Here is a 13,404-nt window from a genome sequence, read left to right on the forward strand (position 1 = left end):
ACCCCTCTGGGACCAGCCCCACCCCTCCGGGACCGTCCCACCAGGACTGGCCCCACTCCCCGGGACCAGGACCATCCCACCGGGACGGGGACCATCCCACCCCTCCGGGACTGGCCACACTTCCCCGGGACCAGGACCATCCCACCGGGACTGAGACCATCCCACCGGGACCGAGACCGGGACCATCCCACCCCTCCGCGACTGGCCTCACTTCCCCAGGACCAGGACCATCCCACCGGGACCGGGAACATCCCAGCAGGAACATCCTGCCGTAAACACCTCACCGGGACAGGGCCGGCCCCGCGGCCGCGGCTCCGCTGCTGTCGCCCGCCTTTCCGCCGCCCCGGTTCTGTGTTCCCCCCCGTGCCACTGCTGCTTCCTGGCCTGGGGCAGAGCGGCCCCCGGCTGTCCCCGGTGCCGCCCCGAGCCCCCGGTAGCGGAGCAGAGACCAGCCGGGCACAAGGGCGTTTGTTTATTCAGCGCGGGGCAGCAGCGGGGCAGGCGCCCCCCATCCTCGCCGGTGCCGGTGTGCAGCAGGATGGCTCCGTCCCCCTCCCGCCATGGCCGCCCCGTGCCCCCCTGTCCAGCCGCTCCCGCGCCGCCGCTCGGTGCCGCGGTCACCGCAGGCTGGAGCGGGACAGCAGCAGGGGCTCTCTGCGATGAGCGATGGGAGCAGGCCTGGCCCCACAGGGAGCGGCTGCCCCTCCAGGTTACCCAGCGGGATGTGGAGCTGTATCCGGGGATGGAGCCCCAGCTGTGCCGGCCTGTGAGCCCCTCCAGCCACGGCTTGCACAGCGAGGAGAGGGCTCAGTGCCACAGTGAGATGCCCAGAAAGGGACGCTCCACTGCAGGGGGAGTTCTGCCTCCAGCTGCACCTTGTCCCCCACCTGCACAGTGTCACAGAATCTCAGAATGGTTTGGATTAGAACTGAAGGCCCATCCCATTCCAACCCTCTGTCATGGGCACCTTCCACTATCCCAAGCTGCTCCAAGTCCCAGCCTGGCCTTGGGCACTGCCAGGGATCCAGGGGCAGCCACGGCTGCTCTGGGCACCCTGTGCCAGGGCCTGCCCACCCTCACAGGGAACAATTCCTTCCCAATATCCCATCCATCCCTGCCCTCTGGCAGCAGGAAGCTATTCCCTGTGTCCCATTACTTCAGACTCTTGTCCAAAGTCCACATTCTCCATCTCTCTTGTAGGCTCCCTTCTAGTGTCCCCTGCAGGTGCGTCTGGAGGTGTCCCCTCTCCCATCCAAGGCACTGCAGTGTGTTCATGGCGCTGAGCAGGCTCCCTGAGCCCTGATCCCACTTGGAACAAGCTCCTGCCCAGCCAGGGCTCCTGCTCCTCATGCCAAACCAGACCTGCAGCCTGGCCAGCTCAGTGACAGATTCACGCAGCAGAGCTGGCAGTCAGGGAGCTCGGGAAGCAGCACAAGGCCCATGTCCAAAGTGTCCCTGTTCCCACTGGGACCTGCTGCAGGAAGATGTTGGAGGGAAGCAGAGGCTCAGCGAGGATGAGGATGATCAAAGGCACAGCCAGCAGAGCTCAGGCATCACCAAGAACAGGCAGCAAATCCCCGTGCAGGGAGATGATGGGCTGAGCCCGGAGCTGAGGCCAGCTGGATCCACCCACCAGATCCCTAAGCAGCCCCCAGAGCAGCCCTCCCCCAGGGTCAGTGCCTCCACCCCAGCCACGAACGGTGTCTGCCACATGGGACCTGGTCCCAGGCCTTTCCCTGGCCGAGGGCAATGCCACAGAGGGCCTCTTGTTTGGAATCTTTTCAAGACACTTTTATTTTTCCCACTTTCTCTAGGATGGCAAGTTCTGGATGCAAGTGGATACAGCTGTGAGCAGTGTCTGCTAGTGGGGCAAGGACAGAGGTGGGAACAGCTGCTGTTTCATGCAGAGCACCCTCATTTTCAGCGTAATGTACTTTTTTAGCAAATAAACCTCTTCTAAGGGAAGTTTTCTTGCCGTGTGGATGGAATGAAATTATTTTATGAGAAGCAATTAAGTACAACTTTAGCCTCTGGCAGAGGCAGCCATCTGGCCACTAGGGCAGAAGGGGGTTCCCATGGGCAGAGTGGGTGTGCAGGGATCCTTCCAGTCCCAAATCCTGGGGGGACACAGCAGCTCTTCTTCGTGGGGAGCTCTGAGGCAGCCAATCCTCCCTCTCCTTGTTAGCCAGTTACTCATTGACTCACTTTACAGCCTGGGTAAACAGTGACAGCAGTGCCCAGGTTGTCCCCCTGCCATGGGTTACACCAGCCCTCACACAGGCATGGTCACTGCCAAACCTCTCTGTCCCCATGCCCAAACTCACCCCTCACCTCTGCTCCACGTAGGCACAGCCCAAAGCAGGGATGGCCCTGTGTAGAATGGAGAGGTGGGTTTGGGAAGGGAGGGGGAGCACCTGTGCTCCAGGAGAGTTAGGGGATGCTTCATAGCCTGCCCAGTCTTTGCTGCAGGGCCAAGGGGACAGAGCCATCCTTGTGCCCACACCTGCCCCAGGAACAGGGGGTTTGTTGCCCATGGAGCAGGGGGGACACACCTGGCAGGCAGGGGAAGCTGGCTGGTGATGGGCAAAGGATCTTTGCCTGCAGAGCGAGTGGGAGAGCTTGGTCCAGCAGACACAGGGCTGCTCCAGCAGAGGCTCTCCAGGGAGCACCTGCAACCTGGGCTGCCTGGGGCTGGGGGGAACTGGCTCTGCTGGGGGCTATGGGGCAGGGGGCAGGCTGGAATCCGGCCACGATGGTGCCTGGAAATTAACATCCAGACTGGTCCCACCCATCTGTGATCTCCTTCAGAGCTGGCAGGCCCTGAGTTCACGGTCACAATGCAGGAGGGAAGCTGGCAAGCCAGAGACAGCCACTCCTTACCAAGTCAGTCCTGGAGCTCCAGGCAGGACACGGCAGGAGGAGCCTTCGTGTTTCTGCCCAGGAAACAGCGGCCGTTGCCCAGGTGGAGCAGGACCCTCCTCTTCACACCTGCAGCCAGCTGGGACAGCTGGAACTGCACGTCTTTCTGCCAGTAGGAATAGAGCAGCGGGTTCAGGAGGGAGTTGCCCAGCCCCAGCAGCCAGAGGAAGTTCTCGATGACTTTGTAGGGGAAGCACTCAGGGCAGGCCATCTGCACGATGCTGCAGATGAAGAAGGGCAGCCAGGAGAAGGTGAAGCACCCGATGAGCACGGCCACCGTGCGCATGGCCTTCATGTCACTGGTGGCACGGGGTGGGGGACAGCCGCCACCCAGCCCCGCCTGCTCCACCTCCTGGATATGCTGCACATGCACCGAGGCGATTTTCAGCATGTCACAGTAGAGGTAGAGGAAGAGGAAGAGTGCGGGGAAGAAGCCGAGGCAGAACATCGTGAGCATGTAGGAAGGCTGGAAGAGGTTGAAGAAGGAGCATTTCCAATGGTTGGAGATCCTCTGGAAGTATGGGATGAAGACCGGGAGGAAGCCGATGATGGCAGCAAAGAGCCAGAGCCCCACCAGGCACAGCCCGACCCGCGGGCCTGTCACCAGCTGGAAATAGTGGAAAGGCTTCCGGATGGCCAGGTGCCTGTCACATGCAACCAGGATCAGGGACAGGATGGAGGCAGCACAGGAAGACATCACAAAAGCCATTCTCAGGATGCAAAACTGCTGGGAAGCAGGAAAGGGCTGGGAAAGCTCATCCACAGCCAGGCCCATGACTGTAAAGCCAACCATGGCATCCGCCAAGGCAAGATTGAGGACGAAACAGAGCCCCTTGGAGCCTCTCTTCCGGATGTGGCAGAGCAGGATAATGGCCACCAGCATGTTGGCAGCGATGATGAGCGAGGCCAGCACGGTGAGGATGGCTCCCAGGGCCCAGCTGGCCATGGCTGCCTCACGTGAGACACGCCCCAGGGATGGAGCATCCCCAACACGATTGTCAGCCATCACTCACCTGGGGCCTCTCAGCAGGTGCAACTTGGCAGCAGGCGCAGCCCCTCACTCTCCAGGGAGCAGGGCTGTCTCTGGGGGAGCAGCAGGAGCCTGGGGAGCAGGGCTGTCCCTGGGGGAAGCAGAGCTCTGCCAGCGCCTGCCTGCAGCAGGGACTGCTGGACTCGCTGCCGTGCCCACGGAGGTCCCTCCCCTCCAGCCACGTTTCCAGACAACCCTGGAGCAGGGGGTGAGCAGGGAGCACCTGGGCAGGAAGCTGCCGCGGTGGCACACGGGGCGGTGGCTGCCCCCCCAGGCACCAGGGGCTGGAGCAGAGCAGTGCCTGCTCAGACACAGAGGCTGGGAATGGGGACAAGCACAGAGTTCCCAAAGTCTAGCCCAGCTGGTGGGGCTCCTGGGGGTCACTGCCACACCCAGGACAGCTTCTTGATGCCGGGAGCAAGGAAACACCACTGACATCCTGCTGGAACAGCAGCCCTGAAGGCGACCTGGTTACAATGAGGAACAGCACTGACAAGGGATGTGTGCTCAAACAGATGGAGAAGCATCTGCCAGCCTGGGACAGCAGCATTCACAGCTGGGAACCTGCAGTGCCCTTGGCAAGCACAACAGGGAGCCCAGGGTATCCTTGGAGAGGCTAAAACCAAAGAATTGCTGGAACCTGCACAGCAAAAAAAAAAAACACCACAACCCACAGAGGGGCCTCAGATCCAGGCAGACATGGACCTCTGAGAGCTGGTGTCTTCTGCCCACTCATGGAACCATGCAGAAGTAACTGTCTGCTGGCCCAAAGAGCCTCTCTCTGTCCTGGAGCTCTCCCTGCACACCCCTGCAGATGCCCAGGCACAGCAGGCTGGCTCCAGGCTCCATGACACAGGTCATATCTGAAGGGAGACCTTGTCCATCAGTGACTGACCTCACTCCTGCAGGAGTTTGGTGAACTTTGCTGCAATACTTCCAGTGAAATCTATGTAAGTGCTACTAACAGTAAAAAATAACCTATGCACACACACTCTCACTTTGCTAGTCATGAGTGTATTTACCTAATAGTAACTTGTAACGAAGAAATTCATGAAAACAAAGCCTCTGCAACCTTGTGCTACAGAACCCCACAACGCCCCTTCCCCCTGACAGGGGACTCTGACCTTCCCCGGGTCTGACAGTGACGGCTCCAGCCCCCACACAGTGTCACAAGCTCTCCTGCCTCACGAGCTGGAAAAATCCCAGCTGCCGGGAAAGGGGCAGGACTGAGCGTGTGTCTGTCTGTCTGTCAGTGACTGGGGGAGGGCGGCTGGGGCAGGAGCTCGGCAATGGGGGCCCCCAAAACACCCGGGCTCTGCACTGCGGGCGCCCACGGGAAGGGTTGTGGTGGCCTTACACATCCTCTGCTTCTGTTTGCTCAGGGAGACATTTGGGGAGCCTTTGTCCTGATGCTGGACAGAGTCCAAACCCTTGGAATGAGATCAAGGACAAGGCAGAAGTGGCAGGGCAGTGAGGAGCAAGTACAGGCTGGAGCCAGTGCCCCCCTCTCCTGCTTTACTGCCACTTTTAGCTTTCGCGTATCAGCCCTAAACACTCCCTAAACACCTGGGGAGGGCTGACTGGTTCCCATGGAGCCTTCCACGTTGGAGTTCCACCCCCAGCCCTTCCCTTGTGTGCAGGAGCAGTTCCCACACAGTGCCCGGCACGGCCTGCACAGAGAGCCCTGCTCCAGGCAGGATTTCAGCCCAAGCGCTCAGTGGAGTCACCTTCCCTTCCCCTGCAGCTTCTACAGGCAGCTCTGACTTTGTAACACCAATTCCCCCCCATTTTCCACAGCAGGATTTGGCTGAACATTCCTTGTACGACTTCCACACACACTCAGCTCACAGCAGGCTCAGCCAGGACGTGCTGCTGTGTCACCAAGGACCTTCATCCAAACCAAAGCCACCCCACCAAGAGGAAAGGGAGCAGGAACATAAAAAACATTTGCTTCCATAGCCATAAACATTAAAAAATAACCAAAAAAATCAGAAGAGGATGACCAAAATATTCTCCTCAGCACCAGAACCACTATTTTCAAGTGCTGAGCTCACCTTTAAAGCACAGTACCTGTCTTTACAAATTATTTAAGCAAAAATAGTGCAATAATAAGCAGGAATTTAAGAGACTGAGGTTTGGCAAAATTGAGCTGAGAGGGCAACAGGGTCATTTTCTGATACTAACAAACGTGGGTTTAGAAACATCTCTACTGAAATGAATCCTACAGACTGTTTTTAAATAAATACATGGAGAATGAAAGGGTCTATAGCATGGTGAAAACCACACTTCTGTGCTCTACAAGGGCAGACACCCCTGCAAGTGAATGAGCACAGATCCAAACTCAAGCCATCCAGTCAATAAATAATTTAATGAAGTTACAAGTTCTGCAAGAAACATGATGACAATGCACCTTCATGGGCCCCACCCCACGGGCACGGGAGGAGACCCACACCTGCCAGCCACGAGCCACAGTGCCCCAAAGGCCACTGGAACACACAGATCTTCACAGAAGATATTCCTGCAGGCCCAGGCACACGACACCTCCGGGTGGGAAACACACAGCTGCTGCCCCCATTGCCAGGCAGCTCGTGCTCCAGGGACCATGCATGTGGGGAGAGCCCAGCCCACAGGGACCAAACACCACGACATGGGGACAGTGGGATGAAGAGGGAGGCGGCAGCACAGCCCTGCTGCCAGCCCTGAGGATGACTCTGGTGAGATGAAGGCAGCTCTCAGAAGGGGAGGCGCTTCAACTGCTCGTATGTGATAAAAAACTGAAGGGAGCGTCAAGGAATTGGGACAGATGTGAGGCAGCTGCCTGGCAGGGCGGGTGGAGCATTCAGCTGGGCTGGACACCCATTCAGGGAGCTCCTTAAACCCACCCATGGAGCTCCCTGTCCAGGTAGCACAACCTGAGCTGCCCAGGTAGGACAGAGCTGGGAGAATGGACCCAGAGCAAACCCAGCCTTGCCCAGACCACTGGGAGAGGGAAGTGGCTCCAAGCCCAGACTGGGAGCTCTTTACAGTGAACTCCCCACCCAGTTTCAGCAGGCAGAATGCTCTGGCTCAGCACACAGCAGCACTGGTCCTGCATGGAGTCAGCACCTGCCTCAGCAGCAGAATGTTCCCCACAATTCCCTCCCAAACAGGAGCTCATCCAGGAATCTCCTGCAGCCCAGGCCATGCAAGGTCTCAGCCCAGCCCTCAGAGGCTCTACAGGGACCATCAGCAGCGCCCATTAGGGTCCCCAGTGCACCCCACTGGGGTGTCAGCTCTGCCCTGCCCTTCCCAGCAGGGTTCTCCCCTTGTCCCACCCCACTACCTGCCAGCAGCACAGGGAAGGATACAATGATGTTCCAGGGACCCAGACGAAGCCAGTTGGGCCAGAAGCCTTTGTAGAGTGCAAAGAAGCCCTCACTCTTCCACGTCTGGGAGGAGAGACAAAGGGATGAGGAGGCACACCGGGCCCACGCCCTGCCCACCTCCCTCCCCAGTGCCATGTGTGCCCCGCTGGCCCTGCACAGCTGCTGCAGGGAGCACAGGCCCATGCAGGTGTGTGAAGCATCACCCACAGTCTCTGAACCCAGCTAACTGCCTCATGGCCTGAATTTTGTTCCAGGAGGCTGGGAGGATGCTCAGGCCCACAGCGGCCTCAGGGAAGTGACTCCGGGCCCTCTCCCACCTCACTGATGACAAACTGCATCACTGCAGGATCTCACTGCTCCCATCAGCGTGGTGCTGAGACCCGGCCAGCCTCCCAGGACAGGGACGTGCCCACCTGTCCCCTCACCTTGACAAGGCCATCCAGGGTGCCCTTGTAGAGCTCGGTGCTGCCCACGATGGCGCGCTGGTTCATCATCCGCGTCCGCACCACGTCCACGGGGTTGGAGGCGATGGCTCCCGCCAGCCCGCACGTGAAGCTGGAACTGCACACACCAAATCAGGGCAGGAACAGCCCTGCACTCAGCCACTTCCACGCAGACAGACACAAAATACCTGCCTCTGGACATTAGCAAAGGCATTTAGCAGTGGATGTGGGGTGCACTACTTGCTCCTACCTGGGAAAGGGGCAGTGGTGGGGCTGCCACAGGACCCTGCAGAGCTCAGGGGAGGGAAATGCTCAGCTCAGCTAAGCCAGACCCTCACCTGGTTCCACAGCTGGTTCCACAGGGCACTGGCAGCCCTGCAAGGGTCCCAGGTGCTGCCCAGGTGACACAGACCTGAAGGCACCCATGGGAGTGCACATCCTTCCCACCAGAACAAACATTTCTTTGGGAAGGAGGGAGGAAGAGCAAAGACACCAGAAAGGACCACAGAAATGCCAGTCTCCCCCTCCACAGAGGGCCTAGTGCTCCTCACCCTCAGCCCAGCTGGCAAAGCCAATGGAAGCACTGCAGCATCTGCACCATGGAGGTGAAAAAGGATTCCAGTGTTCTGTGCCAGCCTTGCCCAGAGCAGCTGACTGCAGCACTGACTGCTCTGGGTCCTGCCAGCTTTGTGCTTGCTCCTCTCCCAAGGCTCTTCCAGCACAGGCTGCAAGATCACAGGGTCTGGACAGGTGAGGACCAGAGAGTGGAGCAGCTTCTGAGGGACTGGCACACGTGGCTACACACATGGATCTCTGCCTGGCTCATACCAGGGCACAGATGTGGGGCAACATTTCTGTCATTTGCCAGCAGAAACCAAGCTGGTATTTCATGTCACCAAAGGATTTCTGCCAGGTCCTTCCCCAAGGAGGTCTCTGGGATGTGGGGATGGATTAGTGGTGGCCTTAGCAGTGCTGGGGAAACAGCTGGACTCAATGGTCTTGGAAGTCTTAACCAACCTTAATGATTCCATACCTGCTGCTAACTCTGAGCTGTTCCAGCTGACAGAGCAGATCCTTTGGAAGCACTAAGCCTGCTCCAGACCCTCTGGAAGCACTAACCCTGCTCCCTGCAGACCCAGACCAGTCACTCCATGCATGGTCTCTCCCCAGCCCTCATACAGCCCCCCAGCCTGCAGCAGGTACTCACACAAAGTGGGCAAAGATGGTGTCCCCCATGAGGCCTGACAGGATCAGATGCTTCTTGGTGATGTCGTAGACTGGCAGCTCCACCCCCACCACGATGGCCGCTCGCTGGGCCGTGGGGACAACACCCTGTGCAGCACAGACACTGTCACCGAGTGCAGCCATGCCCCAGCTCCCTCTCCTGACAGCCTCCCTGCAAGCACACCACCTGCTTCCCAGCTTTGCTTCAAAGCCAAGGAGGATAACTCCACCCTGGCAGCGTTATTCCAGCTGGATTAACTCCACACTGCTTCCCTGCTCCCAGCACCAGCACGTGGGAACTAGGCTGTCACCCCCTCACCTTCTGCACAATTTCAACACCAGAAAAGACTGTGTCCCACAAGAGCAGCAGTTTAAGGGGCCAGGAGGGGCTCCAGGTGTTCCTTGCTACAGAACAGCAGGAGAGCACCTGCTTCCCTAAGACTTGTCTTAGTTCTGCTGCTGCTGGAGGATTCTAGGAGTTGGTGCTCACTCTCCAGAGGCCTCGGGTGCCTTCCTGCTGGTAGATGTCAATGAAGCTGCCGATCATCCCGCCCTGGAACAAGCTGCCCTGAGCCTGCATTCGGATCTGAAAGAAAGGGAAGAGTCAGCAGGCAGACGTCTGCACCAGCACTTGGCCACAGGGCAAGGACACCAGCGACAGCAGCTCCATGGAACTCCTGGGAGAAGGAACAGAGCAGCTCAGAGCACACACTGTTCTCCACATCCCTCTCCCTGCAAACCACACCAACAAGGACAGCAGCAGGCAGGGGCAGGGTGGGGGCACAGGAACATGAGGAACAACGCCTTCCCCCTGAAAGCAGTCCCAGAAGGGGATCTACAGGGAGATGACTGGGGAGGTTCTCCAGGCTCTCTCTGCCCAGAGCTGGGCTACCCTGAGCCCAGGGCACCAGGCAGTCCCCACTGGGCTCTGCTCACTCCACGTCACAGGCAGGCCCTTGGGGCAGTGCCAGCACCGTGACCCAGGGGACAGGAGCAGCTGGCTCACCTGGCCCAGGTCAGATAACACAGCTCCCACCCCTCACCAGCACAAATGTCATATTGCCCAGAGAAGCTGTGGCTGCTCCATCCCTGGGAGTGCTCCAGGCCAAGTTGGACAGGGTTTGGAGCACCTTGCTCTAGTGTGAGGTGTCCCTGCCTGTGGCAAGAGGTGGAAGGAGATGGTTTTTCATGTCTGTCCCAACCCAAACCGTTCCAGGATTCTGAGATCTCTAAGATCTGTGTTTTTAAACATCTATTAATGACCCTGGGCTTTGGTCCCCATTCATTAAAAAACCCCAAACAAGCAGAACTGGTGGCTCAGGGAGCACTGAGCTGCTCCTCCCACAGGTCCCACAGCCAGCCCTTACCTTCAGCACATCTGTGGGATTGGCCAGTGCAGAAGAGATGACCCCCGAGACCACCCCACAGATCACATTGATGAGCAACGTTTCATCTGCAACCAAGGAAAGAAGGTCAGACCCTCACAGGAGGGGCACACTAGGCTGGGTAGAGCAGCTCAGTTCTCAAATCAGATGGTGAAGCTGCAGGAGCAGCGCCTGGGCAGGTGCCACAGCCCATGACAGGTCTGTCCCCACACCTGTCAGGGACAGAAGGTGGCAGCTGAAACACTCAGCAATGAAACTCTCAGAGGGTCTGACTGATGAGAAGGAAAATCATTGGACACGTGAAAATTGTGAGCAATTATTTGAGATTTCTCATTGCAGGGATGAGCCAGGACAGAGGCAGACAGAGAGGGACACCCCCGTGTTTCCCCAGGCCCCCTGGATTTGCCTACACAGAGCCACCTGGAGCCAGCTGAGAATCAAGAGCAGGCGGGGAGTTAGATGTGATTAGTGCCAGGGAATAACCCAGATTCCAGGCCCAGAGTTAGGATGATGGTTACATTGGGAAAACACACAGGCCTTTGCTGGTACTGACCACGACACCTCCCAGAGGACACCAGGCCACTGGCTGCCCCAGGCCTGTAGGGAGACAAACATTCAGGCATGGAGCTCACAGCTGAAAAGGCTGGAACAGCAAGGGGGGTGTGGGGACTGTGTACACAGCCAGAACCAGGCAGGGAGAGGCCTTACTGAAGCAGGACAGCAGCCCTGAAAGGACCTCTAGAGTCACAGAATCTCTTGAGATGGAAAGATTCCACAAGAATCATCCAATCCAACTCCTGACCTGGCACAGACACCTCAACAATCCCACCCTGTGCCTGGGAGTGCTGTTGAAATGCTCCTGGAGCTCTGGAAACCTTGGGGCAGTGCCCCAGCACCCTCTTGGAAAAAAACCTTCTCCTGATACCAACCTAAAGCTCCCCTGAGACAGCTTGGCATTGTTAGGGTGCTGCATTTCCCCCGCCGGAACGGTGTCACACCATTCCCTCAGATCAGAGCAGGGATGGGAATCTCACCTGCAGGTCTCTGTGCTCCCTCAGGGAACACCCACCAGACTCTTGCTGCTCCACTCCCCAGGCAAGAGCTGCAGAGGGCTCAGGTCAAGGGCACTGGTGGAACCTCACCTTTACAGGCAGGGCCAAAGCCAGAGAGCTGGACTGCACAATTCCTATGCAGAATATGCCTGGCTGTGCCAGGGGAGACTCAGGTTGGACACCAGGAGTAATTTCTTCATGGAAAGGGTGGTCAGGCCTTGGCAGGGACTAACCAGGGAGGTCTGGAGTCCCCACCCCTGGAGGTGTCCAAGGAAGGACTGGATGTGGCACTCAGCACTCTCGGCTGGGAACAAGGTGGGGATCAGACTCAGGTTGGACGTCTTTTCCAACCTAATGGATTCTGTGATTCTCCTATGACTCTGTGAAAGGAAGGAACCTGGCTGGAAGGAGATGTTTGGGTAGGAGCCACAGGCAGTGCAGAGCACAGTGAGGTTCCCATCAGGATTGAATCCAATCCTTGCTCTCCCTGACAAACAAAACCACAGCACCCAGTAATGGAGCTCCATTCCTGTGGGAATCTTGGGGTGGAAAGGACAGAGCAAGGAATGAGCAAAACACACAGCCCAGAGTGTGAGGCAGGGGAGCTGGGAGGGGCCCAGAGTGTGAGGCAGGGGAGCTGGGAGGGGCCCGTGCTGCCCTTCCCCAACACCGACCTTCCATGCGATCCACAAAGAGCCGCTTCAGGCTCTGGTAGATGCCGATCTTGATGGTGCCATAGGACGCCTGTCTCAGCAGTGCCGGGGCGATCCTGAGGGGGAATGGACCCTGAGCATCCCTGCGGGCCACTCCCACCCGCCCTCAAACTGCGGGGCCAGGCACAACCCAAACCCGCTGGGGCTCCAAGAATGCAGCTCTGCCCGGGTTACCCGGGATTGCCCCACGCAGCCCAGTGCCAGGGGATGGCACCCACACAGCCCCGGCCTTGCTCCCCGCCTCGGTAACACCGGGGGACTCCGCTCCGGGAGACGAGGCAGGGAGGGATCCAGGGGGTCACAGCAGCGTCCAGGAAATGGGGGGCCGGGATGGGCAGGGAGCAAGGGAGCAGAGGGATGCCGGGACAGAAGGTGGAAGAGGGGACCCGGGCTGGGGAGGGGGTGCCGGGAAAGCGGCAGGGCCGGGCAGAGGGGAAGAACCCGGGATGGGTGGGGGAGACCCGGGGAAGGCAGGGGGAGATGCCGGGGTGTGGGAGAGGTCCCGGGGTGAGCAGTGGGAGGGCCTGGGCTGGGCGGAGGGAGATGCCGGGACGGAGGGGGAACCCGGGACAGGCTGGTGGGAGCGAACATGACAGACGGGCCGATGCTGCGGCCCAAGAGGGAGCCCAGCACAGGCAGTGGGAGCTCCTGAGCCAGAGGAGAAGGAGCCGGGGCAGGCGCCGGGGAGGCCCGGGTGGATGCAAGGAGGGGCCGGCCGGGAGGCAGGTGGGTGGGTGTCCCGGTACGGATGGATGGGGCCCCGGGGGAAGCGGCACCCGCTGCCGATGGGCCCCGGCCCCGGTGCTCACCCCGAGTACAGGGCCCGTCCGCCCTCCTCGCGGCAGATGCGGAAGAGAGCGTGGAACATGCCCCGGTACCGCACCTCGCGGAACCGCGCGTCGGTGCTCTGGCCCTGCACCTGCAGCCGCGTCTTGGTGAGGTCCACGGGGAACGTGCCTGCGGGGATGGCGGGGACACCGGCCTCAGCGCCCGCCGGTACACTGCCGGTCCCGCCCGTCCCGGTCCCGCCCCACCCCTGCGCCTCACCGAACTCGGCCACGATGGAGGCGAGCCCGCCATACACGAAGGGTTTCCAGTTGAGCGCGGACATCGCATGGCGGGCGGACACCGCCGCGCGCGCCGCCGCCACCGAGCCGGGACCGGAACCGGAACCGCGACCGGAACCGGGCCCTGCACCGCCGCGCCGCGCCTGCCCCCTGCCGGCACCGCGCCGGGACGGCGGGGGCCGCAGGGGCTGCCCGCGACCCAACCC

At 59.7% G+C, this 13,404-nt stretch overlaps 2 protein-coding genes across 2 annotated transcripts; both read right to left on the bottom strand.

The window, feature by feature from the left end:
- Window positions 1–2,884: 2,884 nt before the first annotated feature.
- On the bottom strand, window positions 2,885–3,925 carry GPR119 (G protein-coupled receptor 119). Its single transcript, XM_058032903.1, has one exon. The coding sequence runs from the start codon at window positions 3,923–3,925 to the stop codon at window positions 2,885–2,887; it is 1,041 nt and encodes a 346-aa protein (XP_057888886.1).
- A 2,373-nt stretch (window positions 3,926–6,298) lies between these two features.
- SLC25A14 (solute carrier family 25 member 14) lies at window positions 6,299–13,300 on the bottom strand. The gene is made up of 9 exons (XM_058032904.1): window positions 13,179–13,300; window positions 12,941–13,088; window positions 12,093–12,187; window positions 10,349–10,434; window positions 9,472–9,567; window positions 8,965–9,089; window positions 7,740–7,875; window positions 7,297–7,377; window positions 6,299–6,723 (listed from the first exon to the last, which is right to left on the bottom strand). Exons 1-9 carry the CDS (start codon window positions 13,240–13,242, stop codon window positions 6,682–6,684), a joined length of 873 nt encoding a protein of 290 aa, XP_057888887.1. The 5' UTR covers window positions 13,243–13,300; the 3' UTR covers window positions 6,299–6,681.
- Between the last annotated feature and the right edge of the window lie 104 nt (window positions 13,301–13,404).

Source organism: Melospiza georgiana, chromosome 12, assembly GCF_028018845.1.
Source record: "Melospiza georgiana isolate bMelGeo1 chromosome 12, bMelGeo1.pri, whole genome shotgun sequence".
NCBI classification, from domain to species: domain Eukaryota; kingdom Metazoa; phylum Chordata; class Aves; order Passeriformes; family Passerellidae; genus Melospiza; species Melospiza georgiana.

Excerpts from the sequence above, each read along its gene's own strand:
- SLC25A14 (XM_058032904.1), bottom strand. The coding sequence starts at position 13,242 with ATGTCCGCGCTCAACTGGAAACCCTTCGTGTATGGCGGGCTCGCCTCC. Across the intron at positions 13,089-13,178 it reads CTCCATCGTGGCCGAGTTCG|GCACGTTCCCCGTGGACCTC; the intron begins GTGAGGCGCAGG and ends CCATCCCCGCAG. Across the intron at positions 10,435-12,092 it reads CTTTGTGGATCGCATGGAAG|ATGAAACGTTGCTCATCAAT; the intron begins GTCGGTGTTGGG and ends CCTTGGTTGCAG.
- GPR119 (XM_058032903.1), bottom strand. The coding sequence starts at position 3,925 with ATGGCTGACAATCGTGTTGGGGATGCTCCATCCCTGGGGCGTGTCTCA.